This window comes from Drosophila willistoni, assembly GCF_018902025.1.
Source record: "Drosophila willistoni isolate 14030-0811.24 chromosome 2R unlocalized genomic scaffold, UCI_dwil_1.1 Seg167, whole genome shotgun sequence".
In the NCBI taxonomy this organism is placed as follows: domain Eukaryota; kingdom Metazoa; phylum Arthropoda; class Insecta; order Diptera; family Drosophilidae; genus Drosophila; species Drosophila willistoni.
This window is the reverse complement of record NW_025814050.1, coordinates 23,294,805-23,322,049: the sequence shown is the minus strand read 5'-3', so window position 1 is coordinate 23,322,049 and position 27,245 is coordinate 23,294,805. Positions and strand designations below refer to the sequence as shown.

General features: G+C 40.7%; 6 protein-coding genes across 9 annotated transcripts; 3 read left to right on the top strand and 3 right to left on the bottom strand.

Annotated features, from left to right (window-relative positions):
* The first annotated feature begins 44 nt into the window (after positions 1 to 44).
* Positions 45 to 2,317, top strand: LOC6651769. The gene is made up of 2 exons (XM_023180911.2): positions 45 to 135; positions 213 to 2,317. Exons 1-2 carry the CDS (start codon positions 110 to 112, stop codon positions 2,266 to 2,268), a joined length of 2,082 nt encoding a protein of 693 aa, XP_023036679.2. The 5' UTR covers positions 45 to 109; the 3' UTR covers positions 2,269 to 2,317.
* Positions 2,318 to 2,476: 159 nt separating this feature from the next.
* On the top strand, positions 2,477 to 6,067 carry LOC6651782 (GATOR complex protein Wdr59). Its single transcript, XM_002074265.4, has 7 exons — positions 2,477 to 2,913; positions 2,970 to 3,180; positions 3,247 to 3,530; positions 3,606 to 3,779; positions 3,834 to 4,818; positions 4,884 to 5,770; positions 5,831 to 6,067. Exons 1-7 carry the CDS (start codon positions 2,605 to 2,607, stop codon positions 5,903 to 5,905), a joined length of 2,925 nt encoding a protein of 974 aa, XP_002074301.1. The 5' UTR covers positions 2,477 to 2,604; the 3' UTR covers positions 5,906 to 6,067.
* A 461-nt stretch (positions 6,068 to 6,528) lies between these two features.
* LOC6651781 (enhancer of mRNA-decapping protein 4 homolog) lies at positions 6,529 to 12,423 on the bottom strand. Its single transcript, XM_047010500.1, has 11 exons — positions 12,229 to 12,423; positions 11,751 to 12,064; positions 11,464 to 11,672; positions 10,957 to 11,396; positions 10,175 to 10,428; positions 8,456 to 10,113; positions 8,146 to 8,389; positions 7,844 to 8,084; positions 7,615 to 7,780; positions 7,039 to 7,552; positions 6,529 to 6,974 (listed from the first exon to the last, which is right to left on the bottom strand). The coding sequence occupies exons 2-11, from the start codon at positions 12,047 to 12,049 to the stop codon at positions 6,785 to 6,787; spliced, it is 4,215 nt and encodes a 1,404-aa protein (XP_046866456.1). The 5' UTR covers positions 12,050 to 12,064; positions 12,229 to 12,423; the 3' UTR covers positions 6,529 to 6,784.
* A 2,239-nt stretch (positions 12,424 to 14,662) lies between these two features.
* Positions 14,663 to 19,543, bottom strand: LOC6653432 (ralBP1-associated Eps domain-containing protein 2). Of its 2 annotated transcripts, XM_047010497.1 has the most exons (6): positions 18,851 to 19,543; positions 18,366 to 18,785; positions 17,997 to 18,304; positions 16,662 to 17,928; positions 15,924 to 16,004; positions 14,663 to 15,748 (listed from the first exon to the last, which is right to left on the bottom strand). In XM_047010497.1, the coding sequence occupies exons 1-6, from the start codon at positions 18,998 to 19,000 to the stop codon at positions 15,155 to 15,157; spliced, it is 2,820 nt and encodes a 939-aa protein (XP_046866453.1). In that variant the 5' UTR covers positions 19,001 to 19,543; the 3' UTR covers positions 14,663 to 15,154. The 2 variants fall into 2 exon arrangements, with proteins under 2 accessions (XP_046866453.1, XP_046866454.1); XM_047010498.1 differs by lacking the exon at positions 15,924 to 16,004 and having other exon boundaries at positions 18,851 to 19,542.
* A 290-nt stretch (positions 19,544 to 19,833) lies between these two features.
* LOC6651783 (coiled-coil and C2 domain-containing protein 1-like) lies at positions 19,834 to 24,491 on the top strand. Of its 3 annotated transcripts, none has more exons than XM_002074263.4 (6): positions 19,837 to 20,026; positions 20,129 to 21,721; positions 21,784 to 22,218; positions 22,284 to 22,435; positions 23,367 to 23,511; positions 23,569 to 24,491. In XM_002074263.4, exons 1-6 carry the CDS (start codon positions 19,970 to 19,972, stop codon positions 23,692 to 23,694), a joined length of 2,508 nt encoding a protein of 835 aa, XP_002074299.3. In that variant the 5' UTR covers positions 19,837 to 19,969; the 3' UTR covers positions 23,695 to 24,491. The 3 variants fall into 3 exon arrangements, with proteins under 3 accessions (XP_046866455.1, XP_002074299.3, XP_023036683.2); XM_023180915.2 differs by having other exon boundaries at positions 19,839 to 20,026; positions 23,421 to 23,511; XM_047010499.1 differs by lacking the exons at positions 23,367 to 23,511; positions 23,569 to 24,491 and adding an exon at positions 22,563 to 22,862 and having other exon boundaries at positions 19,834 to 20,026.
* Positions 24,324 to 26,961, bottom strand: LOC6651785 (alpha-L-iduronidase). Its single transcript, XM_002074262.4, has 5 exons — positions 26,064 to 26,961; positions 25,588 to 26,005; positions 25,335 to 25,526; positions 24,510 to 25,279; positions 24,324 to 24,403 (listed from the first exon to the last, which is right to left on the bottom strand). The coding sequence occupies exons 1-5, from the start codon at positions 26,539 to 26,541 to the stop codon at positions 24,324 to 24,326; spliced, it is 1,938 nt and encodes a 645-aa protein (XP_002074298.3). The 5' UTR covers positions 26,542 to 26,961.
* Positions 26,962 to 27,245: the final 284 nt, after the last annotated feature.

The following is a 27,245-nucleotide window of genomic DNA, read 5'->3' as shown; positions in this document are numbered from 1 at the left end:
ATGCAATGCCAATTGTTCTCAGTTGCAAATGGGTTGCACTTGTTAGTTCATTGAGTTTATTCAAGAAATACAGTTTTATTAAAATTTTCCTAACAGAACTAACAACTAAATGATTAAGCTTCTCCAGTGTATTAGGTAAGTCTAATTTTACTTTGTCTGTAATTTTGATCGACAGAGTCAAAGTTATACCTATTTGGTTCTTTTTTTTTTAGGAACAAATATCTACTCGATTCCAGACTTATGCCAAAACATGGTTACTATCAACACTGTAGCATTCAAAAAATTATTAAACAGTTCAAAAAATTGTTGATTGTAATTGCTTTTGTGTGCGTCTTTTTGTGTCTTTTTGTGGAATACAAAATACTTTACCTACAAGAAAGTGACGATTCCTTAGCCCAAATCGATGATGTGGACTATAGTATAAGTCGGGCATACTTTGTGGATACACCCGGTTGTCGGATGCCTTATTTTGAGATTGTAGACACTTATATATCAAAGTTTTTGTATAAGCCCATGTCATATTCTTGCAAGAAGCCCTTGATAAGGGCAAGTGACGACATTACCGGGGATCTGCATCTAAATATGCAACCCAATGAGCTCCTGAGTTACTACAATGTCAGCGATATAACCACGATAAGTTGTAAATATATGGAAATACGCAGAAAAACAGATACCACGAACGAGTTCTTACCCCAAGTTCCATTCAAGTTGGAGGAGATAATGCGTTTGCCTTCGAATCTGGAATTCATTCAAGTGGAATGCTATGATGCATCGGCTCATCGAATTTACGTGGACTATCATTTCTTTGGAGTGGATAAGAACGAATCCAAAGTTAATGCACCAACGGGAAAGAACTATGAGACAGTAAGATTAAATGAGAGTGAACCAATCAGAAAGACGGAGCAACAAGAAGGACTCTCAGTAATGATTTTGGGCATAGACAGTGTTTCCCATTTAAATTTCTTGAGGCAAATGCCCAAGACATCCACTTACATCAAGAAACACTTACCCCATGTGGAATTCTGGGGCTTTAACAAGGTGGGGGACAACACATTTCCCAATTTAATGCCTTTACTGAGTGGTCTCGATCAGCAGGAATTAGAGATTTCATGTGCGAATAGTTCTAAGTCTTCTTTCGATAGCTGTTCGTTTTTATGGAATAAATTTAAAGAGGCTGGATACAAGACTCTATTCGCTGAGGATGTGGGTGACCTAGCTCTGTTTAATTTTTGCAGAAACGGATTTGCAATATCGCCAACGGATTACTACTTTCGACCCATAATGCTGGAAATGGAAAAGAATATAGCCAACAAACCTGCCGGGAGCGTGAGCCTTTGTATGGGCGGACGACGAACCGTCGATGTTATTTTGGAATATATGCGCAAACTAATGCCAAAATTTAAGAAAGATCTATTCTTCTCCTTCTTTTGGACAGTAACCTTAACCCATGATTGGCTCAATACACCGTGGCTTTTAGATGACCAAATGACTAGCCAGTTGAGAAATTTAAAAGAATCAGGAGTTCTTAATAGAACGTTGGTTATTTTTATGTCCGATCACGGTATTCGAAATGGACTGTTTCGATTGACTTACCAGGGCATAATGGAGGAGCGACAACCTCTTTTGATGGTTCTGTATCCGGATTGGCTGGCCGAACGATATCCGGAGGCAGTGGCCAATCTACAATTAAATTCCAAGAGATTAACCACACCTTTCGATCTCCATTCCACAATGTTGAATCTGCTTGATATCCGAAGTCTTGAAAAAGATCAACTCCAGAAAAGAGCTGTTGAGCTGAATGATCCAGATAAGCTACCCCGCGGCATTAGTCTATTTCTGCCAGTTCCAGTGGAGAGGACATGCGAGCAGGCGACTATTGCCTCTCATTGGTGTACCTGTCATGAGCGAAAGGAGTTGCCAACGATCGATGGTCGAGTGCAAAGAGCCGCACGTTATTTAGTGCGACTGATTAATGATCGGCTTAGGTCCCATTCGCAATGCCGCACACTTTATCTCAATTCCATTCTGAAGGCTTTTATAGCGACTCCAAATCGACAGATTTTGAAAGAATCCGAAAATGATTATGCTGTGGACATACTTGTGAGACTTCAAACTAAACCGGGCTTGGGCATTTTTGAGGCCACTGTGAGAATTTCAGAGATTTCCATTAATCCAACAGGCACGATCAGTCGCATCAATCTGTACGGCAACCAAAGCTATTGCATAAATGACCCAATTTTAAAAATGTATTGTTATTGTCTAAGCTAATAACTTTTTAAACAATAAATATTATATACTACATATGAATACACACATATATATATTATATTATATTATTTGCTCACCTAATTAGGGGATGTCCCCCATTTCCGTTTCCATTTCTCAATTGGCACAATTTTTGTCAGTGTTCTCTTATTCACCACAGCCATCAGCTGTTTGTTGGAACAGATGATTTTGAGTGGTGATGTTTTTATTTTCGTGGTGAATGCGGGTGCGCCGCATTTATTTGTTTATTTCGTATTGAAAACTGAAATCACAAACGGGATTTTAGTTGCTTTGTTTGTTTTTGGTTTTTTTTTTACGTTTGTAGAATTTGTAGAGAAGATGCCTCCGACGGAGACATTGCGTCCTGGTGAACGTGGAAATGGTGCCGGAGGGGTTGGTGGAGGAGAACAGACATACATGATCAGGCAGAGTAACAAATTTTATGAACATCGCGATTCCCAAGCCACAGCCATGTCCGTGGACTACACCGGACAATGGGTGCTGCTGGCAGGACGTGGCCACCTGGCACTCCAGCGACTGGGCCAAGATGATGGCACTCTGCGACGTCATGAGCGGCAATCCAAATATGAAGTGTCGGTGGCAGAGTTTGCCATATGTCCAAGCCGCAAAGAATACTGCGCCATAGCGGTGAGTAAACAGATCGATGAAAGATCAAAAAGGATTATTACCAAATTGTTTTGCAGACCAATCAACACATTGACATTGTACGTTGGGGCCCGGCAGAGCCTTATTATGAAAACTCGCTGCGAGGACATACTCGAACGGTCACAGACATCGATTGGCATGGCAAGGACGCCAATTTATTGGTCAGCTGTTCCATTGATACGTTCTCACACATTTGGGACTTGCGTGAACCACGTAAACCAGTTGTTTCCCTAAATGCTGTCTGCATGTGTATGAAATGATTTGTCAATGATACTTTCCACGGACGATTTGTTGACTTTTGGTATTTATTTTCAGCTGGAGCCACCCAGGTGGGTTTCAATCGCGTTTCGGGCAATCTATTGGCTGCCGCTCATGACGGTGACTTGAGGATTTGGGACATACGCAAGGGCAGCTGCCCCACACATTATATTACAGCCCATTTAAATCGGGTGCATGGCATAAATTGGAGTCATCGCCGGGAGACATGTTTGGCCACCGCCAGTCAAGATGGCACTGTCAAATACTTTGATGTCTGCAATCCGAGAAGAGCAGAGAAAATCATTACCACATTATCGCCGGTATGGAGAGCTCGATATACGGTAAGATTCCCAATTGGGAATATTAGGGTTTCCTTTTTTTGTTAGTGATATGAAACTAATTCTCTTATATTTTAGCCCATTGGCAATGGGCTGGTTAGCATTGTTGTCCCTCACTTGGGACGTGGACAGAATAGTTTGCTCCTATGGAGCAATAGCAAGCAAACTGATCCCATTTGCTCATTTGTGGGCCACACCGATGTCATCCTTGACTTTGCATGGCGTCCAAATCGTGAGAGCTCCACGGAAATTGTATGTAAATGTTCTTGTTCTGACATCTTGCTTTAATTTGAAATTTTCTTTAAGGAATTGGTTACCTGGTCGCGTGATCGCACTTTAAGGGTGTTTAAGATCGATGATAATATGTTAAAACTGTGTGAACCCTCGGCCGAAGAGCAAGTGGAGGTAACCATCCAGCCTCGTTATGATGCGGATCTAAGGGATTTGAGGGCACTAACGCCACCTGAATGCTTTCTCAGTCCCCGGCCTCCAGTTTTGGCGGCTGCTTCACTGCCCATTTCAACTGGCGATGGAGCATGCCATACACTACCCATGGCCCGATCGCCCAATTTCGGGGCTGGCTATTGTCGACGAGAAGAGCCACATATAGCCAGATCTCTGACAGATCAGCCGACATGCTCACTGCATCATGAGTTCTCGTTGCTAAACACAAATATGCCCCATGTAGAGGTGGATATGCTAGATGCCATTAAGCGTTATGCATGTTTTCGCATTTGCGTTGGAGGCCACACAGTTATCCTGCAGGTGACGTTTGCCACATCCTATCCAAGTCCCAGTGTGCCCCCCGAATTCCAATTGTGTCAGGGTACAACCTTGTCCACTGAGGTCAGCGGCGTATTGCTAAAGGTTCTGCGCGGCAATGCTCTGCAGAGGGTGAAGAAATCGCGCACTTGCCTTGAGCAATGTCTACGTGCCTTGGTGGCGGCCATGAAGAAGAAAGTAGCAGCCGTCGGAGGCGGTAGCATTGGGGGTGGCGATCGTAGTCAGTTTCTCTTGCAATCACCCAGATTGGAGGGGGCTTTGTCAAGTACTCTGCATGATGCCTGCATACCGTTTCCACGCACTTCAGGTGTCCATTTCAATGCAACGGGAATGTTGACAACATTTGCTCAGCTGATGAATAATAAGCGACTGACTCTGCGTCAGCATCAGGCCATGACCCCGAGAACTTTGTCGGCCATTAATGGTAGCGGCTTACTGGGCAATGTTATGGCGACGGTTCAAAGAGATGCAAATGCTTCGTTCTATCTACAAGAGCGCATGATTGCAGGTAGGCAAGAAAATAAAATTTATGCTTGAAATAATGAAATGAACTAAAATTTGTGAAACTTGCAGGAAAACCTAGCAAACAGAGAGCCATTCGACAAATGAATGGTAGTCCCATGGTCCACATTTACGACGCCAGCAGTTTGCTTCATATAAATCGGGATATGGCCAGAGAGTTCTCGTTGGATAAGCGTAATATTGCCGATACTTGTCGTCGCAATGGCGAAATATGTCGTTCTTATGGACGTTTAGATTTGTTACCCATATGGCTATTGGCCGAATTAATAGCCACTCCGTCACATCTACCACAAGAGACGATGAACGAGGACCCGTTTAGGAAATCGCTGCTGGAATCTTTGATTATGCATTATGCCAACTCTGGTGATATACAAACCGCTGTCCTCTTGGCATGTCTCTTTGACAAGTGTCCAAGCGAAGACATGCCCATTGATGCTTGCCGCCTCATAGCTCCTCAGTTGAACTCACAGATATCACCATACCACACTGTCTTGCCGCTTGATACGAAATGTTCAAACTCCAACAGGCAACAGTTGAAACAATTTCGTAGTAATTCCTGGTCCGATTCAATGGATTGGATGGATTTCAGGCAGTTTCAATCCGATTCCAATGCCTGTTCGCTAATACGGCGCACCAAGATGCCACTATTCGATCAATTTAAGCGTGCATATGCTGAGATACTCTTCGGTTGGCAGCTCCTCTCAAAGCGTGCCCTTATCCTGAAGCACACACAGAATGCGCCGCCTCAGCAACAGGGTGTGGAATTTGTCACCGAGTGTTTGGAATGCAATAAGCCCAAGCGTACACCGAAATGTGAACAGTGCAAGAGACCAGTTCTATTCTGTATGCTCTGTTGTCTGCCTGTGCGTGGTGTGGCCAATGCTTGCCTGGCATGCGGTCATGGTGGACACACACAGCACATGATGCAGTGGTTCGAGGTGCGTACAACTTAATTAGAATCACAATGATCATTTGATTTCATATTCGTTGTCTTCCAGAATCATAATGTCTGTGCCACTTGCGGCTGCAGTTGCTTGGAGCGTACTTCTGAGCTGTTGGCCTTGATTAGCTGATCTCACTTTGGCTTCTTAAGTTTTGTTTCGTTTTTATATTTTTCTTCCTTCTTTTTTATTCCATATACGATCATAATCTGTTAAACGTTAATTAGTCTTTAAAGGATTTCATATTTTGTAATAAACACATTTTGTGACATAAATATATACAAAAATACATACAATATAACAAAACCAGAATTGAGCCATTTGTTTTCATGATCTTGTTCAAGTACATCATACATTTATTTATATATATATATTTTTTTTTGTTTTTATTATTATTATAAATTTGTTTTTATGTTTTTCATCTTTAAGCTTAATAATTACGTTTTACTTTTAGTTGTTGTCCCTCAATAAGAAAGTTGATTTTGTTTTTTTTTTTTTTTTTTTAACAAAGGACTACATTTTTTGTGTGTGTGTGTGTTGCGTCATTACAATTAAAAGAAATTAAAGAAACAGAGTTTCGGTTTTTAAAAAAAGAAGAAAGAGCACAGCTCAGTGCGTTATTAAAAAATATTGCATTTGAAATTGTAAATCGCGACGACGAAAATGGAGAACATATTATATATATATATATATGTAGATCTATAAGTCCTAAACTAAAACAAATAATACGCACAAAAAACACAAATATGAGAAACAAATACAAAAATTTTAACTAAAAAATTACAATCGATCAATTTCGGGAAAAAAAAGTTTTTAAGCTAATGTTCATTTACGTTTTGGACTTAACTACAAAAGTTTGTGTGTGTGTGTGTGTGTGTGTGTGTGTGTGTGAGTGTTTTAACTAACATCTTAGATGGCTGGGGTGAGAAGAAGGAAGAAAGGAAAGATGAGGGTGAAGGGGTTCAGGGATCAATGCCAGCCACTAGTGGCCAAAACACATGTTTCCTGATATCATTTGAATTGATCGCGATACGTCGTTATAGCCTTCATCAGTAAGCGGACATTGCTGCATTGCGTGTTCTTGGGTGAATTTTTAATGAAATGCTGGCAACTGCGATAGAGTTCTGATAGAACCTTTGGCGCATGCTCCCTGGTTATGGGATCCGACATATTAATGGCCAATATTGCCTCATTGAGGTAGCTATAAACAAAAGAAAAATTTGTGAAAATCTGTTTAATTCATCTTCCAAAAATGTTTTATTTACCTTTGTTTAAGCTCATTGTGATTGCTCATATCAGCCGAAATTTGTTGTATGAGCGACAAGAGAACCTTCTGCTCCAGCCTACAACCCTCGGGGGCAAACGCTTGCGAATGATCCGTATGTCTTAGCGTGAATTCCACCAAATTCAAATCATTTGCCAGCAATGCCTGATGGAAAGCCTTATTTATCTGTCCGGCCAATAGCAATTGTTTAATCGTGTCCCTTAAGTCATAGGTGGGTGCTGGTGTGGCCGCCTGTGAGCGCATGGCCATGTTCTGTTGTTCCAAATGCTTGCGTAACTCCACACGAATTGTTTCCTGCACCTGACGGGCCAACAATATCTCAAGACTCTTCACTTCACGCTGCGTCTCCAGCATGGCATCGGTTAATTCGGTGCGATGTTTAAGCAGATTCGTTTCTACCAATTGTTTAAGTGATCCCAATTTATTGTTAAGCTCCTCGGAATGAACATGCGGCTGGGGCATATGCTGCAGGTATGTATTAAATTGGACCATAACTGCAAGTAACAACAAATCACGTATATACAATTTTGACCCAAAATCTAACTTTCACACTTACAATCTTTAATGCCCACACTAAATGTATCGTGGAGTTGTTTAAACATGTTCTGAGAGGATTTCTCATAGGCCGGTATTAAAGTGCTGCTCATTGAATCAACAAATGCAATTTGCAGGCTGGCTTGGACGCCAAGCAATACGGATTTTCCAAATGAGTCCAAAAATTGCTACAAAAAATGTACATAAATTATATTAGGAATTCATTATTTTTGTTTCAGTACGGCTCTTACCTTGCTCTTGCACACTTGGGCTATATTCTCTTTGACGGTCTTATCAAAAACATTTAATTTCTGAACAATTTCCACCTGCATTTGATTCTGTAATTGATCCATTTTGGCATTGACACGGGGCACAATTTGTCGCTGCAATTCCAAGTTCAAAAAGTTGCCAACTATATCGGTGAAATGATTCATCACGTATTGATTGAGAACTTGCAGCACAGATTCGCGTAGTTCACGATTTTGGCTATCACTGAAAACACAGAGAGAAAGTAAGTAATAAAAGGATATAAAATGAAATTAGATTAACCTACCGCGCTTGAAGAAATTCTGCCAATTTTTTTTTGTGCTCGTTCTCGTAACGTTTTAGATATTGTTCCATTAGCTTTGATAGCTGCATTTCGATTTTATAGGCTAATTGATTAACAGTCTTCGGTTCCGAAGACGCAACGCTTGAGTTGGGATCGGTCTTGGCGGCCATTTGTTGTTGCTGCAGCTGCAGAGTGGCCACTTCGTTCTCTAGTTTGTTCAATTGCTGGGATTGAGCTTTTACCAATTCTGTGGAATAAATTTGTTGCAAATTAATATGGTTAAACCGAATTCATATCTTTATGTTTTACTCACCCAACAATTGATCCAATTTGGCATTCGTTTCAGAACTTCCACTTGAATGCTGATCGACTTTAGCACCACTCACAATCGCTGTGGCATTATGGCTGCTATTGCTGGCATTGCTGGAGTTTAAGGTGGTTACTGTGTTGTTGTTGCTATTGCTGCTGACACTTGTGTTGGTGTTGTTGTTGCTGCTGCTGCTACTTGTGTTGCCACCCAATGTTGGCGGCACATTGCCATTGTTCTTATGTTGCACAGCCTGTGACATTATTTGTGCTGCATTTTGCAATTCAGCTGATTTTTTGGGCATCCAATCGACTGGCTCTAGCTCTACTTCCTCCTCCTCGTCCTCTTCATCTTCGTCGTCATCGTCATCGAGGTTTTCGAGTTCAGCCTCGTAGGTATCGACATCGCCTTGTGTGGCCATTATTTCCTGAACCTCACGACTTGGACTTGATCCGCCACTGGCCAAAATTTCGGGATTTCTATCGATCGATATGAATTTCTTTCGTGAATCGATCTTCTCCTTCAACTTCTGTTGTTCTCGATCCTCTATTAGCGTATTATTCATCAAATTGAGTAAATTGGCATTCGAGTTGGCATCCCCCCCGCTGCCAGCTCCCGCCACAGTGGCCAACATGCGTAACGTGTTCAACACTTGGGAATTAATCGCATCAGCTCCTGAGGTAACCGAATTGCTATCACCAGTTCCCACTGTATTGGCCGATGCCTGTGAGTTGCTGGTAGTGGTTGCCACCACCACAGCAGCTGCAGATGTAGTTGTCGACGAACCACTAGTGCCAGTTGCACTGAATGCATCTGGCGTCATTAGATTGAGATGCTGCGGATACACATTGCTCGTATATTGAGGGGAAGCGGATCTCGATTTTACTTCTGTTGTTTCATTTGAGGGGGCGGCAGTTGCAGTTGCCACGGCCACAGCTACCACAGCGGATGAGCTGCCAGCTGAGGCACGTTTTGCCGACTTGCCAAACAATGCATCGAGTGCCTCCAACTGTTTTATGTCGCCCAATTCATCTGGCGAAGCTGAGGATTTGGCTGTACTACTGCCGGTAAGGCTTCTTCTATCCCGTTCCCCCGGCTTTGTCTTCTCTTCGCGCAATGGTTGATAGATAATCTGGCATTCTTGCAAACTTTTGGCCTGAACGACAAACATATGGAGCACCAAAGCATTTTGCACTGTGCTCTCATCATCATAATCATCGGGCTCCTCAAAGGGATAATAACTGGTGTCCGTGGTGCTCTTCATTCTCCTCATGCTGGCATTTACAATGGAAAACGAAAGAATGCCCGAACTCAATTTAAATTCGGCTATACTTTGAATGCGTTTGGTGCCATCCACAGCTCCATTATTGGTCTCGTTGGGATCATCGTTTTCTGCATCACTCTCACTACCACCGCCGATAGTGTGATCGTCGATACCATTGCTTATCTCCATCACATAGACAGCCAAACTATCAAGACTGGAGAGTACCAAATAATTGGCGCTGCGATCGATGCCAGCTATAAACTTGCCCGATTGTATGGGTTGTGGGACAGCAGGAGATGCCACTACATTAATTGTTTGCAGGCACTCCCATAAAGTGCAATTCCACAGTTTAATCTCTGTATTAAAGTCGCTGGTGGTAATCACATTCTGCCAATAAGATCTGCGGGAAGAGAATTAAAAATGTATTCACCCATTCAAATTTATTAAGAGAAACTTCTTACTCTTCCACTGGTTTATTGATGTTGTCCAGGAAGAATAACGAATCAACTTTTTTGCCATCATGTGGCTTCCATTCGTGCAGACAACGATGATTTCGCACATCAAACAAATAAATTTGATAGAAACGGACTAGACCATCAGCGCAGGCAGCAGCCACAGTAGTACCATCCGGTGACAAAGCGACGCAAGTAATCAATGAATCCTCCCTGATCTTGAGATATCCAGTATCCAAGGCACCAACCTGGATTTTGCCACGCTAACAATACAAAATACAAAACAAAAATCCAAATGTAGTCTTGAGCAATTAAATATTTATGAGGTTACTTAATAGCAAGCAATTAAATCACAACAAAGTGGGTAAATAAAAAAAATCAGGTAACTAACTATTGAAAATTAAACAATATTTAATTTGTAAGTCTTCTATTTATGTCAAATTCTAGATATCGATATCTGAGTAGTAATTTTTGTGCAGGCTTTTCGCTCCCGAATCGAAAAGCGTTGCTAGATAATTATAAAATAACTCATTAAAAAAAACGGTAATAGCTTTCGTTATTAACTATATTCAAATATATAATTTTAGTATTAGTACTTTGTAGCTACATTCGTTTATAGGGGCCAACATTCCAAATTTTTAAACCAATGAGTTCATTAAAAAATACTCTATCTAAACAAATGATTGTTGATTTTCACTTCATCTTTTTCGGTTTAAATCTTGAAATGTACATTTTAGCAATAACAAGATATACAGCATACATATATATGTATATACATAAGAACTACCTACCCCATGCTCATTGTAGATCATTTTGACATTTAAGCACTGGAACTGTGAACTGCGTGACCATATCAAAAGTTGGTTCTCATCATCTTCCTCGTTTACCGGAGCACCTGCTGGTGCAGCTGATGTTGAATTGTTGTTATTGCTGGAGGAGGTGGTGCTGCTAACATAGGGACACCAGGAGACCATGTCAAATTCAGGCACATAACTATCAATGGGATCGTCAACTTTAAGCACAAGATTGCACAATAGATTGCCATCGATTTGATCGATTTTATAGACAAACAATGAACTCATATCGATGACAGCGAGAATGCGATCTCGTTCGGTATAAGAGAACTGAAGATCCAGAACTTCACCGCTCATGCCCTTGATAAGGGCGCGCAATGTGGAGCTAATATTGCATACACGGACCATGCCCTCCATGCCAGTTGCTTTATTGTTGACTGAATAAATGGCGGAAAAAAGACAAATTATTAAATGAAATGCAGAAGGAGGAAGGATATATTTCACCATTAATGGCATAGGCCAAATGTTTGCCATCCCGATGGACTGCCACTAAATGTCCTGGATAATAGTATTTGCGCTCCCATTTGTAGTCGACAACATTCTTGAGCTTGACTTTGGATGAGCCACGCGTTTGAACTCCGCCAGTGGTCAGGACTTTTGTATGATTCGTCTTGATAAGATGACAATGCTGCTTGTCATATGGCTTAAAGTTGCTAAAAACAAACAAAAAGGAAAGAAAAAACAAAATGAGGACGGCTAAGTGAGACTAGTACATCTAGATTTATACTTACATTATTTCAACATTCTTTCCATCGGTTGAATTGCCATTAACAGCTTGATCCTGCTGGTCCTGCTGGGAGCTCATTTTGGGTGTATTATTTTTTAGTTTATTTGTTATAGATGCTGTTGTTGTTGTTGGCTCTGCACTTTTGCCACACCTTGAAGACTTTGAGAATGAAGACAGCAACAGAGATGGCGGCGGCGGCGGCGACGATGACGATGGGGACAACGGGGAGGACGACGATGACAGAGTTGTAGGCGTTGCACGAAAGATTGGCAATTGGGTTAGCGCAAAAAGCGCGATTAACATTAAGACATAGGCTCACTATATTTTTTAAAGACAGAACAAAAAAAACTTATTAATTTCTTGCATTATTTAGTATTTTTTTCTTTACACAAACACATAAGCGTAGACACCCACACACACACGCACAGCAACATGCACGCACACACGTTCAGAAATGCTTTCCCATTGGAGCTATAGCTAACCTTGAGCAGGTTTCTTTAGTTTACAGTTCCTCCTCTTTGCGTACGTCAATCACTTTCAGTTATCCCTGCTGTTTGGCAGAGGGAAAACTTTTCAAAAACTATTATATTTCTAGCTATTTCCTATTGTCTCCGGTCTATTCTTTTCGTTCTCTGTTCGCAAAAAAAAATTGCCCAACTGCCGATGCGGCGTGAAAATTTGTTATCGATAACGATTGTCTCACTTGCCGCTACCGCCACAGGGCTGCAGAAAACTCTTGGAGGTGTTCACGAAATGGTTGGGAAAGGATATCACAGTGGTGCCAAGTTCATTATTTTCAATCCATTTTAATAAAAAATGACTTAACATGCTTTAATTTGTATTTTATTGTGGACGCAACGCAAGCGTATAACGAATAAAAAAAAAGTGAAAAAAAAAATAACTAAAATTTTCCTTAATGTTTTTGAATGCCTTTTAATATCAGTTTCGCCATTTTTTAAATATTTATATATATGTACATTTATATATGTATATGTATAAACTGCTCATGTATAAACTGCTCAATGCGTGTTCTGGAACATTTAAAAACTTTCGCAAAAAAAAAGTTTAAGGATAAATTCTTTGAAGCAAAGTTTAATATTAAGAAAGTCCCAGAAGTATTCTTTAACAAATCAGATACAAATTCAATAAACCAGATCAATAATGAAGTTAAAGAAAAAAATCACAGCATAGTTTTAATGCTTTTTTAAACAATTCTAAGTAATCCACACTTTATGAAGTCGAGAAACCCTTATTAACTTGTGAAAATAATTAAAACTTGTAATTCGTTTTGCTCATACAGCACATTTTATTGCATTTTATAGCATTTTAACATCAACTTAATACATTTATTTTATTGATTTTTAATATATATATATATATAGATGTATATCCTTCAAAACAATACACATTAATTACGCTGCTAAACGTAAAAAATATGCTTACATAGTGTTTTCAATATCACTTTTGACTTACTTGCATTTCTCTTTGTTTCTTTCTTCCATTAATTCTTTCTTTATCTCCGTTTTGTGGGTGTTTTCTGTTGTGGTTCTGTTTTGTTTTACATAGTAAATCTTTGAAAAATGTTTAACAATTTCGGGGAGAAAAAGAATTGCTCGATTTGAAAAACCTTTTTGTAAAGTTAGTCTAGTAGTTTTTGTAAGTAATGCAAAAAGAATGTGGACTCAAATGTATATATATACATATATGCCGGGTATATCTGATAAATTCGAAGTTAGCATATACACATAAAGTAATATTATATTCATATAAGTGGTCCGGTTAAATCAAATTTTGTCACCTGTTTTTTTCTTTCGGTTTTCTATTCATGTTTAATGTACAATAATATCAAGATGTATAGAAAATAGTTTTCATATTGGATTTTTTTCCCGTTTTTTCTTTGTAGACAAAAAAACTTAAGCTAAGCTTTCAAAGGAAATGAAATTTTACGAAGTTTCCATTCATTTTTTTTTTTTCTTTTTTAGAGGTTTTTCATTTTTGGAATACTTAAATATTTAAGCCTGGCATTCTCTCGTTTTTTTTATAGATATATGTTTTTGTTTAACATTTTCATTGCCGGAATGAATGAGAGGAGATTTGAAAATTTCGAGGGGCATATACATATACGAACATGTAAAATTATAATTTAATAAATAGCATTGTTTAGTAAGTAATTTCTTAAGAAATGCGTGTGTTTACAGCTTGCTAAAGATTGGAGTCGGATGTTTGCAATAGGAAATTATGTTTACCACTTTGTGGCAGTTGCTATATTTTATACTAAGTTTTTTAGGGGTGGGGTTAGGGGAAGGGAGAAATGAATGTTTATTTCGTTTGTTTTGTTTTCCGACGTTGTCCTTGCTTTTACTTTGTGTTATAACAATTAGATGAAGGTATACATAAAACGATCTGCATAAATATATATATATATATATGTGTGTAGTATGTATATAGAGGCGACAATTATTGTTGCTGTTCTCTCATGATTGGTTGCAATTTGTTGTTACATTTTTCTTGAGATTTAACTAACCTACTTATCAAATTAGCAAATTATAATATGTTGAATTAGCGTGCAGAAAATACAACAAATAAACACAGCTTTCATAATAATTTTTGCAGATGATTTTGACTCTTGAATTCACTATTATTTACACTGGTCATAGCTTTACAGAAGTGGGAGTCAATTAGAACTAGTTCCACTACATAAGTTATATCATTTTTGTTTGGAATAGATTTAATGAATATTTTGGAAACTTGAATCCTATAATCCTATAAGTTCATTTGCTATAAAATAAATTTCTTCAATCTGTAGAAATTACAACGAACAAAACCACAAATGCATGTGTTAAGCAGAGATTTAAATAATTAGAGGAAAACCTATGCTTAACTTAAAAATTAATAATTAACAACTGTCTTCTTAAATGGTTTTTAGATTTTGGAACTTACAAATTTTATTCCATCACAATTCTAAAGATCGAGTTCATGGCGTAGTCTTTTCCCAGATGTCATACAAATAAAGAAATGGACACATAAAGCATACAACAACATTAAACATTTATAATATTTGTTTGAGAAAAACTACCTACGCCTCATGATTTGACTAATCAAGTTAATTAAAAATGTATTGCCAATATCCTATGGAAAAATGGTTACAAAAGTTTATGCTCCTTTTTTTTTTGTCTTTGTTACGCAATAGAATGGCGCGAGAAAATCATTAATTACGAATTTAAATCTCTTCAAGAATACTTTGTTATAGTCTTTTTTGGAGCATCGTCGTCACTCCCACTTAAAACAAGCCAGTGTAAATGTATTCTCCTCATCAGTAACTTGTGCAGAAACAACAAATAAAATAAGAAAAATAATAAAAAAAAAAAACAAAACCTTCCAAAACAAATAAATGAGGGCCTTCTGCTTTTAAGCATTCGTATTCGTATAAGCTCCGCCAGCTGAGCCGGAGGAACCGCCCGTGACATTTGCCGTCACTGGTGCTGATATTGATGAACCCGTTCGCAGTGTTGCGGTCGGTCCATCTGGATTCAAGCTGCTCTCTAGCTTCAGGCGCATCTCCTCTTTGCGCGTCTGAACACTGAGCAGCTCGTCACTGAGATCATTACATAGATGGAGCAGCGAATTGTTTTGTTCGCGCAGCCTTTGCAGCAACTCTGTGGTGCTGGCTTGGTTCTGCTTGAAGGACACATGACGCAAGGAATCGGTAATGGCTGTCACCCGCTTCTCGAACTGCTCCGCGCTGGGCAGCTGAGAGGAGGCAACAATTGATGCAGCTGAAGCTGATGTTGGTGCTGGAGGCGGCGGTTGTTGCGGAGGCGATTGAGAGCTACGTGGAGTCTGGCAGGGCTTCCGATAGACCTCAAAGGCCGATACACGTTGCTGGGTGGCCTGCTGTTGGAGTGTTATACGTGTGGGTGGCACCACTGCATTACCATTTGGTGCCGGTGGCAATGAATGTTGTTGTTGCTCGGCTGATGATGAAGATGGCCCACTGTCCAACTAGAAAAATGATGTCGAAGGAATTCAAAGTTAATGTCGCTATCAATTTAGTTTTCGAGATTCATGCCTAAATGTATATGTGGAATTTGGACACTGAACACACTTGGAAAAATGTGGATTTTTGGAGCCAATTGGTATAAATATTTTTTGTTTCTTTGTAGAATTTTACACTTACAACATTCCCTTCGTCGGCAAAATGCGTGAAATCGGCAAAACCGGTTGAGGTTTGCATATCGAAGCTGGCTTGAGCGGTTATCTTAACAAAAAGAAGGCGAGCGAGCAAACGAACGAGCAAGTGGGCGAGGTGGGGGGGGGATAATTGATATATATATTCGATTTGTTTTGATTTAGGTAGCCAGTATATGTATATATGTTTTTGTGGTTGTATATTACAGATATGTAACGTTGTATTTGCCAAACAAATGGATATATATTATTTATATGTAGAAAGAAAAACAAATTAATAATGCATAGAATTGGAAATTAGTTTGCGTATATCTTAAGCTGTCAGGATTGTTGGTCAAACACTTGGTTTTTGGAATCAACAATCCTTTTAAGTTTAAGGAACTATTAGAAAAAAAAGAACATATTATAATGGATGCAAATGGTAGTCCTGCAGAGATATACAATGGATAGAAAGCACTAAAAAGCTCAGCTAAAATATTTAACTTTGCAAAAATTTGCAAAGGGATGTATCAAAATAAATAAAATTAATTATTTTCATTTCACGCCAATGAATTCCTAGATATCTCTGCCCTTTTCACTGATTTTAAGATCAAATTTTAGAAAAGATTTAAGTTTTAAAATATCTCTGCAAGACTTTTTTAACATGATGATAAGACAAGAATACACAGTTGTGGGAAAAAGATTTAAAACAAATAAATAACATAATAATAATGACACGGGGACTTACCTCCGCCTGCTGGGCGCCAGCTGTGCCCATTTTGAACTTATTTAAATCCAAACTGCTGCTACGGGCATGACGATGTGGACGGGGTGGTGGCAATGGAGGTGGTTCCTTTTTCGCCATAACTGCTGTCGTCGCATAGACTGAGGCCGTGGATGTGCAGGGCATTGGTAAGGGTTCTGCCGATTGAACTGATGCTTGCGATGGTAACGATTCATTTAGGCTACTAGAACCAATGCTCGGTTCTCGTTGAGGGGGCGGAGGTAAAGCACTATTCTTGGCTGGCAGCTTTTTGGCCTGAGGACGTTGTATGGCGCGCAGATCGCTGCTATCCCGATGACTTGTTGCTGCAGCTGCTGTTGTAATGATGGCTTTGGGACTCTCCTCACGGAGGACAACAACTCCTTCCGCTTCGCTTGCATTCTGTGGATTGTCTGTTGACGATGATGACGAGGATGCTACGGCTGATCCTATGGGCGTAACACGCAACGGCACAGGATGTAATATTTGCGGATTTGAGCCCACATCCTGGGCCGTACGTTTCATATCGAATAGAGCAGGCTTTAGGCCAGGACTAGACACAGCTGGAGCAGCAGCAGAAGAAACGACAGCGCCGGCTGCTACTGGAGCACCTGAAGCATTAGCTGTCGTTGTTGTTGGAGATTCACTGAATTTGGTCCACTGGCTGCTTGAATCGGCGGCAGCAGTGGCACCAGCTGCTGCACCACCACCACCACTCTTATCCAAATTGGGAGAGTTGGAAATACTACGATTCTTGATGGGTGACGTGGTGGTCACCACTTGATCACCACGCCTAGACGTATTACTGGCCTGGGACGATGTTGAAATGTTGCTCAGATTCATGATATTCTTTTCATCCGCCACAATGGGACGAGGTTTTGATGCACTGCTCCCACTAAGATTGCCAACGATAATAGTGTTATCCGTATGGTCGTCCTCATCATCGTCATTCAAATGCAGTAGATCAGCCTCTGGCGGCTCTTGAGGTAAAGTTGTTGACGATATTACTGAGCCGGCTGATCCATTATCGACGACTCCACTAGCTGCCGGTATGCCTCCGGCTTTAAGGACATTCGGATGCAGACAATGCGGCAAACTGGTTGGTAGTGGAATATTATTGCGACGCAACACAACCAGATGCATGGCAGCTGTGAATTCCGATAGACTTAAAGCGCCATCCCGGGTCACATCGCAAAGCTGCCAAATGTGACGCAATTCCTCAACAGGAATTCGGCTCTTTTCAAAAAAGATCCTACACAGAAAATACAAGAAACATTATAGATACGATCAATATCAATACAAATGCAGCTTGAGACCTACCGCGCCGCCTGACCCGAGAGTAAACCATGTGGATCACGCTGTACAGCCCTGAACTGCTTATTGTAGTACTCCCGCTGCTCGGGAGTGATCTGGTAGAGAGTGATCAATTCATTCTCATTGTCCTCATCATCACTGCTATGCCGATCCGAGGATTCCTCTTCGGTGCCCAGCAACTGACGATGCTCATCGCCCAAAAGACCTTGCCACAGAGCATCCTGGGCCCAGGGACGTTCCGCCACGCTATTCGTTGGCGTTGGACTATCGCTATTTGTGCTCCATGCCTCCGGTGAACCAGTTCCACGTCGACGCTATAAACAAAACGGGAACTTCATTTAATTGAAATTGAATTTTCGCAAATGGAGCACAAACCCTTAGATTCTCTCGACTGCTACTAGTGACTAGACCACCACTGCTGCACTCGCCGCTGTGCCCCTGACCGGCCTGTTCATCAAGGGATTCATTTTGCTCCACCTCCGAATCTGTGCTTGGCACATCGGAGGCATCCTGCTGTTGTTCCAATTGCTGATGCTGCTGCTGTTGGCTGTTACGACGCAGTGAATTTCTGCGGTCTGTGGGCGGTGGTGGCGGTAAACCGTTCTCCGGGACCACCGGAGCCGTGGCACTATCTTTCCAGCTAAAATGCGGCAAGGGCAAGGGAACAGTGGCCACTATCAACTCTTGTCGCAATGGCATGGCAGCCTGATGGGCAGCTATTAGTTTAAGACATGAATAGAATTGGGTGCGTGAAATATGCAAGGCAGTCGAAGGTACTCCAGCCAAGCCAGTGATCTAAAAGCAAACGGAAGAAGATGAAATGTTGGCAACAAAATTCAAGAAATTCCAATTGGACCTACCTCAATGACCGCTTCATTGGCAATATCAGCGGAACGAAAGAGTTCTGTAGCCTTTAGCATGGGCACTTTGCTGCCCGTTTTCTCCACATCGCAGATTTGAAAGAGTTCACTGTAGAAACGTGTCTCCAGTTCGGTTAGCGTAACGTCCATTTCCAACGATGACTGCGACTTGTTGCTGTTTAGAGTGATTGCTCTTCTTTTTCCTAGCCACACCCCGTCAGTCCCCCCACACACACACAAACACACAGTTTTCCTCTACACTCACGGTACTCGCGGTTTATTCTGGGCTGATCTTCAGATTTGTTTATTTCCACCAAAAACGCTTAACCAAACAAAGCTGCTGCTGCCTCCGCGTCTCTCTCTCGGTCTTTCTATCTCTCTCTGTGTGTGTTGTCTCGACGTTGGCGGAGTAGGCGGAATGGATTGGAAGTGGAAAAAAGTAGGCAAAAATAACTCCCACCTTAAACGATGGAGGGACCAATTTCTGAATTTTGTTTAGCTTTTGCAGATGCCCTGACAGTCTTTTGTTTAGTTGGCCGAATTTAAAGCATGCATTGGGCACTTGTTAATCACCAACTTAAGTTTTAGCTGCCTTTAGTTGCCCTGAATTTCAATCAATAGAACTTTTATTGGTCGACTTCGACTCTTTTTCGCAAACTGTTTTGCTGGCTTTCGATAGGCAATGTGAGAGAATTGTCATTCGATTGGTATGTATATCGGTTGCCCAGCTGTCAGTACCGAAATGTCCTAATATTGAAGCCCTGGTTAATTGAAGCAGTAAATTTAAAATAAGAATTTTTTAAATAAAATTATTCCGAAGCCAGAGTTAAATTCTATCTGTATCCGTAATTCGTGATGGGTCTTAAACAAATGATTTTTATATGTATGAGATAAAGCAAACCTTTAATATTTTGATGTTGTTAGTACCGTTAAAGAGTCTAGCCTTTTATTTTTGAGCTAGATACAATGGCATCACTGGCCATGCAGTGAGACAGTTTTCCGTTTTATATTGTTATTGTTACCCACAAAGCGGCGTCAGATAGGTCAGCTGAAACGCAATTTGAACAAAAAAAATTCTAGTTATAATTTTCGATTTGCAAAGCCACAATTAAGTAAACAATGTTTTCAAGAAAAAAACCAGAACCAGCCAAGCGAAGACAACATGATTTGTCCCAGGTAAATGTAAAAAGCAAAAACTGACTTTGGATTTAATCTATTTTTTGATTATGAGTCATCTCCTTGGTTTATTAATGTTACTTGACTCAATCCTACTTACAGTTTGGCTTAACGGAAATACCAGACGACTTTGATCCCAGTGTGGGCTATGGCCAAAATGATGAGGACGCTGGCGATAGTGATCTGGAGGCAGAGCTGGCTGCAATTACAAGAGGAGCAGGAGGAGCAGCTCCCAGGACTAAACCAAAGCCTAAACTATTGCCAACCTTAGATTTGGATAAAATGATTGCAGACAGTTTGCGTGATGACGTCAGCGATGAAGATGACGACGAGGGTCTGGAAAATGACACAGATTTGTTGGGTGAGCTGAGTGGCATTGCAGGAGTAGAAATAGAGGAAGAGGAGCAACCGGCCCCCGCCTCCGCCACTGCGACGGAGGAACCTGTGCAGACGTATCTACCCACCTCTACAGTGGATACCATGAGTATAATAAAGCAGCGCTTAGAAATGTACAAACAGGCAGAGGCCAATGCCAAAGCAGCAGGAGATTCAGGCAAGGCGCGTCGGTTTGGTAGAGGTCTGAAAACCTTGCAGGATCTGTTCAAGCAGGCTTCAGCCGGCAAGTCAATCAATGTGGATGACATTCCTCCAGAAGTGAGTGTAAAACCAATTGGAGGAGCGACACCTGCGCCGACCATTGAGGAGCCAACACAACCAGAAGAGCCCAAACAGCCTACACGTGTTGCTCCTGCGCCGCCAACACCGGCAACTCCAGCAGCAAATACCACAAGTCCTTCGACTCCGCCCAATCCTCTAGTAACTCAAATGCTAAGCCGACAAAGTGAATATAAAGCTGCGGCCTTGCAATCTAAGCGTGCCGGTGACACGGCAACTGCTTTGCAGTTTCTAAAAGTGGTCAAACAGTTTGATGTAGTAATAAAAATGTGTCAGGATGGTCAGGAAGTTGATCTAAGTGATATGCCACCACCGCCCAATGAGTTTCTTGAATTCCTAAACAAATTGAAAGATGGAGCAGGAGCAGCAAATACAGAAAATACCGAGCCCACACCAGCACCAGCTGAGACGCCAGCTCCTGCTCCTGCTGCTGCTCCTCCAGCTGCGGCCACAACTGTGTTAGAAGCCTTACAGCAACGCCTGGAAAAGTATCAATCTGTCGAGGCATCTGCCAAGGCCGAGAACAATACGAGTAAAGCAAGGCGATTTGGACGCATTGTCAAGCAATATGAAGATGCAATCAAGCTGCATAAAGCTGGCAAACCAGTGGCCTTTGATGAGTTGCCAGTTCCGCCAGGTTTTGGCCCGTTGCCCTCTGAAGCGGGAGGAGGAGCTGTAGCTGCATCTCCTTCGCCAGCTAGCTCACCACCGGCAACGGCAAGTACTTCGGCAGATGCGTCGCCCGCACCTACGCCAACTGTGCCGCGCAAAGCACCTGCAACGCCGCCATCTCAACCCCAGGAATTGACCACCCGCACATCGGGAAATCATCAGAAGAGTAATCTGGCCGAACAACAAATGAAACTCTTATTGGAACGCCAAAAGGAATTCAAAGTAGCTGCCATAGCAGCCAAAAAGGCGGGCGAAATCGATCAGGCTAAGGAATATCTGAAAATTTTCAAAGGATTTGACTCGCTTTTAAATGCGGCAAGTAGTGGACTACCAGTTGACCTCAGCACAGTGAGTAAAAGTGTGACAAAAAGTGAGTTGTTCAATAGAATGATGAATTTCTTTTATTTTAGTTGCCTGTTCCCCCATCGCAGCGTGATAATCTAGAAGCTTCATTTGCCATTGTCTCGGCTGAGGAATGCGATCCCAATATGGATGATATATGCGAGATTGGTGTACGCATGGAAGAGCAATTGGCCAAGCAATTGATGATGTGCAAAAATACACGGGATCATCACAAGGCCATGGGCGATGTAGCTGGAATGAACCGTTTCGAAAATCTTGCCTTGACTGTACAAAAGGATTTGGATCTGGTTCGGTATTCCAAGCGAAAGAATCAACCATTGCCAAAATTCCATTATGAGAAAAGGAATTTCAATATAGTCCATTGCAATACAGATTTAACTGATAACGAATTGGAAATTGTTGTGGTCAGAGGCCTAAATTACAGTGTCTCGAATCCAAAGGATGTGGATACTTATGTGCGCGTGGAGTTTCCACTATTGAATGTTAGTTTCTACACTTAACACGATGATTTTCTTGATTTAAGAATATTTTGTTCCAATTTTTTTAGGATGAATCTTTCAAAACAAAGACCAATGTGATCAAGGACACTGATAGTCCTGACTATGATGAACGCTTCAAGGTTGATATACAACGTGGCAATCGCCAATTCCAACGCATCTTCAAGCGGCATGGTGTTAAATTTGAAATCTATTCTAGGGGGTAAGTTTGTAAATTCCAAGTTAAAAATTCCTATGTAACATTTTAATTTATATTTTTTTTGTTGTTGCGCATTTACTAATTTTCGTTTGCTTTTCATGCATAAATATTTAACGATTAACCCATGAAGTTGGCATCGGTGTGGTCTTAATTCCTAAGTAAACTACAGTCTAATACAAATTTTAGTTTGGTGATCAGTTCAAAGCAATTCAATCGACTGTTTGGATGAACTGAACTATGTTCATAAGGCTAACTGATGCGTCAAGTCAAAGATCATAATTGTTGATTGAAAACTAATAAGTTTGTGATGAGAAAGTTGAAGTAAAACAGTGCTGTCAATTTTATGATAAAGTAAAAGTATTTACCTGTTTATTTTATAAAGGAAAAAATGGGCTATTAATATTAAAATACAACATTTACGCATTCGAAATCAATTTTAGAGAGTTTGCAAAGAGTTTTATTTAGAAAAATCTATTGTTTTTCTTATAAATTTCGTAATGTTTCCCCTACACTTTGATTCAAAATAAATATTTAAACTTTAAGTATTCTACATACATATTCTATTTAAAGACAGTTTTATTATTTGATTTTGTAAGATTGACAATTGTAATTTTAGTTCCAATAATAATTAGTTTTGTTGCTTTCTTTATGTACATTTTCGTGTACAAAGACTTTTGTAGTTTATCAGTTGAAGCAATTTTGTTTATGATTTTTTATTTAGCATGTTTATTGATCAGCTTTCAGCACGCTTAACGATCGCATTTAATTCTCCATTCATTGGTTTTCATGTGAAATTGTTTTTAATAAATTGAAAACATTTTATTTCTCAAACATTTTTACGCCCCCAACAAACAAACAATCGAAAAAATGCCCATTTTTAAACGCTCTCAAATCTCGCTCTCAAATTGCAAAATGCTCAAAATGTCATTAACAGCTGCAGTATTGATTGTTGTGGACTAAGTCGTAAATTGCCCATATGTTGTTTCAGAGGATTCCTCAGGTCGGACACATTGATTGGAACGGTGAATGTGAAACTGCAACCGCTGGAGACCAAGTGTGATATACATGATACCTACGATGTGAGTGTTACTCCTAGTATTAACACTAAATACGACTAATAATTATGCATATTTTAGCTTATGGATGGTCGAAAGCAAGTTGGTGGCAAACTGGAGGTCAAAGTTCGTGTGCGGAATCCCATTTTGACTAAGCAAATCGAGCACATTAATGAGAAGTGGCTGGTGCTAGATGCTGAGGGCTAATCTTGAATCCATATGGAAGAACTTTTTGTGGCCTTTGCTTTAAGCAAAAACTTACAACTCAATGATTTTTCCTTTTTCGTATAGGACTATTGCCAAATTGAATTGCAGAAAGCAGGACACGATTTACTGAGTTTGATTCTCATCTTCTTGTGCACTTTCTTATGGTAGTAGGTCTATAAGAAATTGATAAATCAGTATTCAATATTTGATGTTATCACAATGCAACGCTTTCGTCTCGGACTAATTGTAAAAAAAAAAAGTGAATTATATTTAGCCTTTGTTTATATATTTTATTGTATTACGAACACAACACAGATTATAATTATGTACTATATATATATATATTAATATTTATGTGTATAAATGAGATAATTGTGGCATATTTGTTAAGGCTAAAGGCGCTTGTCCCGAAAAGATTTGTGCCCTTTATTTTTATTTTGTTCTTGTTTCGTATGTAAAGTCAGTTCCATTCCAAGAGTTATATCTCGAAGAGAGGAGGGGAGTATAGGGTGGGATAGAAGTGGAAATAGAATCAAATTGCGCCTGGCCTAAGCCTGATTATGTTTCATCTAAATATGTTTAATATGTTGCTTGTTGTACGTATAAATTGTTTCTGTTTTTGTTATAGATTATAACTCAAGATATTCAACGATCTGGGAATAGGGACTGGTGACATTGAAGACATCAACGCCGCGCACTTTATAGAACCCTACAAAGAGGAGAAAAATTAAGATTGTAATTATATTTTAATCGCGCTAATAAGATTGCTTAAGAAATATACTAACTTCACTATATAATCTGAAATGTGAACTTACCATTTACGCTGCCATTGGTCCCGGGGGCATACTGAAAAGATGGATATGGCAAATGCCAACCCTCAGATATTAATAACCAATCAGTTCCTGTGACTGCGCCCATGCTATTCCTCTCCTTAAACCATACCTCGTAGCTCTTCAGACATTGTGTGGACTTTGGATGTTCATTCCAACTAATGAAGACCTCACCTTTGGTTACCTCACCAATGGCCAATTGCTGTGGCCTCTTCAATTTGGGCCACGAGGCCGAGCACACACGCAACAGCATGGCCCATGGCAATGGTATACTGGCTGAGTTTACCACCAGTTCACTATTGTATTGCCAAATGGGACCAGTTTTGAATAATCTCGGAGTCTGCACACGGCGCATGGCTTCTCGCAAACTGGCATTGGGATACGCTGGACTGCCGGATTGTTGCCAGACGTAGTAGGGATCTGTGGACTGGGGCACTAGCAGCTCTGTAATAAATGCCGACTCATTGGCTATGGACATGTTCAGAGTGTATTTGTGATGATAGACAGTAAACTGAGGCCCGGCCTCCTCGGGACTAAGAAAAATGGTGGCCACATACTGACCCTGGCCACCAACGCCACCAGAAATACTTCGCAAAACTTGTACACTATGTTTGGTATCCATATTCACCAATTCCATGTCACTGGCACGAGTGCCCAATTTGGCCAACATGCCGAGAGCTGCATAGACTGGCTTTTGTATGAACTGGGAGTGAGGTGGATGCGTTTCATTCATGCGAAAGTGGGCCAAAAGGGTTCTAGAAAGAGTTTGGTGAATAAATAAGTTGAAGAGTTGTTCCCATAGATGATTACCTTTGAGTAAATTCGTAAGGATGATAACTAAGGAAGGCATTGTCATGGCTAATGGATTCCAATTGAGCCAACGGACCATTGGCCAATTTGGCATGCCAATGTTGCATCACTGTGGATATGAGAGTGATGCCATAGCGAACATCTGCTTGGAAATCATGCGGCAGCCTCCAATCAGCTATGGGATCAGCCTCGCTGAAATGGATAAAAAGGAATGAACGCTCAACGCTCTTGATCCTCTGATTAATAATCTCACTCATTAGCCACGGGAAGTTCCTCTAACTTGGGATAATCCTCATAGATTTGTGACAACAATGCCAGTGATCCATTCAATATGTCCTCAGCGGTTCCAGTAAGACCTTTGCGATGATATGTGAGTATATCGATGGGACACTGAACTAAATCCTGATTACACATTTCCAACAATTGCCAGCAGCGCGGATGACGATTATGAGCCTTGAAGAGTCCAGCAGGACCACGCAGGGCTCTATACATAGGTTGTTGATGCACTTTGCGGCGGCTGCCATAGCCAGCCTTGCTCAAGCCACGACGCACGGCCTGCACATACTCCAGATAATGACGGGTGGTGAAGTTGAGTTTGTTGTAGCCAAGCAAATCCGGTTCATTCCAAGTCTCGTAGCGCCAATTCGTCAGACGGGCAGAGCCATGTCGAGCTATTTGAAATGGCATGAGAGAGGTTTACACTTGACTCAACCGATGCCAGAAACTTACCTATCTGTTGCTTCAGTGTTGACTTGACAAAATGCTCCCATAGAAATGAATTCCTTTCCGGATTGGCCGTAAAAACATCGCCAGGATTGGCCATAAATTCCAATACCGGCGACATATTCAGTTCATCGTGTAGGAAATCCACAAAATTATCAAATTTCTCGAAATTATAGCGAGGCAGCCCATTGGGATCGTATTCCAAGAACTGTACCAGCTCCAAGAGCCAATGGATGCGCATGTGAGTGACTGCACCAACCGGTAAGGCGGCAATTTGGCGTAAATTCATCTGCACGGCAGGCGATTCCAGGGACGCAGAGATGCCTTTGTGGGTAATCTCACCAGCTGGACAAAAGCCGACGCCCGTCCAAAAGTGCGGCAATGTGTGATAAACAACATCCCCGCTGGTATAATGGGCGTTAACCTGGCTTAGGTTAACCACACTCAACAGCCACAATTGTGTCACCATTAACAGAGGCAACATATTTTCAATTAGTAACACAAATTTCACGGCTTCTTTACGGGTTTTATTTTGTATTTATTTCCGTATTTAGTTACCGACTACGACGACCACTTTCTGAGGTGTGCTCTGCCGTTCCGTGTGTTGTTCCGATTGAATGATGCTGATAAGAGCCGCCCCAAACGCGGTATGTGTCTGTATCTGTTGCCCGTTGGGCTAAACGACGCTGACCCAGCGGCCTTGTCCTGACGTCACAGACGACAACCACGACGACAACAACAACAACAACAAAAACAGTCTCTCCGACGGTGACTATAAAAGCAACAGCGTGCCAGTTTACCAGTCGTTGTTTCCCTCCCCCAAACTAAACAGGAGAAAAAAACATGCTCCAAGGAATGGACAACAAAACGAAGGGAGTCAGCAAATGTTAGCAAACCGACTTTTGTCACACCCTCATAGCAAAATGAAATCTGTCTAGAAATAGAAAATTTAGCAAAAATATATGTAACCATTCCCAGGAAGTTTCAAAAGAATTTAAAAGAATTATCCTTAAAAAGCACTACAAGTCAGACTATTATTTTGTATTAAATAATCAATAAATTAAATAATTTTTAGGGATTTATACAGAAGTTTAAGAAATTGTCAAAACAATTCATGCGTTCTTAAATAAAAAATAGTTCATTCTGAGAAGCTTTCAAAAACATTCAAAAAAATATAAATACATAAAA

Coding starts and splice junctions, on each gene's coding strand:
- LOC6651769 (XM_023180911.2), top strand. CDS start 110: ATGATTAAGCTTCTCCAGTGTATTAG. Junction 136..212: donor AAGCTTCTCCAGTGTATTAG/GTAAGTCTAATT, acceptor TTTTTTTTTTAG/GAACAAATATCTACTCGATT.
- LOC6651782 (XM_002074265.4), top strand. CDS start 2,605: ATGCCTCCGACGGAGACATTGCGTCCTGGTGAACGTGGAAATGGTGCC. Junction 3,780..3,833: donor GTGAGAGCTCCACGGAAATT/GTATGTAAATGT, acceptor ATTTTCTTTAAG/GAATTGGTTACCTGGTCGCG. Junction 4,819..4,883: donor ACAAGAGCGCATGATTGCAG/GTAGGCAAGAAA, acceptor TGAAACTTGCAG/GAAAACCTAGCAAACAGAGA.
- LOC6651785 (XM_002074262.4), bottom strand. CDS start 26,541: ATGTTGCCTCTGTTAATGGTGACACAATTGTGGCTGTTGAGTGTGGTT. Junction 25,527..25,587: donor GAACTTCCCGTGGCTAATGA/GTGAGATTATTA, acceptor TATCCATTTCAG/CGAGGCTGATCCCATAGCTG. Junction 24,404..24,509: donor GACCAATGGCAGCGTAAATG/GTAAGTTCACAT, acceptor TCCTCTTTGTAG/GGTTCTATAAAGTGCGCGGC.
- LOC6653432 (XM_047010497.1), bottom strand. CDS start 19,000: ATGGACGTTACGCTAACCGAACTGGAGACACGTTTCTACAGTGAACTC. Junction 18,786..18,850: donor CCAATGAAGCGGTCATTGAG/GTAGGTCCAATT, acceptor GTTTGCTTTTAG/ATCACTGGCTTGGCTGGAGT. Junction 16,005..16,661: donor CTGGCGCCCAGCAGGCGGAG/GTAAGTCCCCGT, acceptor CTTTTTGTTAAG/ATAACCGCTCAAGCCAGCTT.
- LOC6651781 (XM_047010500.1), bottom strand. CDS start 12,049: ATGTTAATCGCGCTTTTTGCGCTAACCCAATTGCCAATCTTTCGTGCA. Junction 10,114..10,174: donor ATCAATAAACCAGTGGAAGA/GTAAGAAGTTTC, acceptor CTCTTCCCGCAG/ATCTTATTGGCAGAATGTGA. Junction 7,781..7,843: donor CCCAAGTGTGCAAGAGCAAG/GTAAGAGCCGTA, acceptor CATTTTTTGTAG/CAATTTTTGGACTCATTTGG.
- LOC6651783 (XM_002074263.4), top strand. CDS start 19,970: ATGTTTTCAAGAAAAAAACCAGAACCAGCCAAGCGAAGACAACATGAT. Junction 21,722..21,783: donor TACCAGTTGACCTCAGCACA/GTGAGTAAAAGT, acceptor CTTTTATTTTAG/TTGCCTGTTCCCCCATCGCA. Junction 22,219..22,283: donor TGGAGTTTCCACTATTGAAT/GTTAGTTTCTAC, acceptor CAATTTTTTTAG/GATGAATCTTTCAAAACAAA.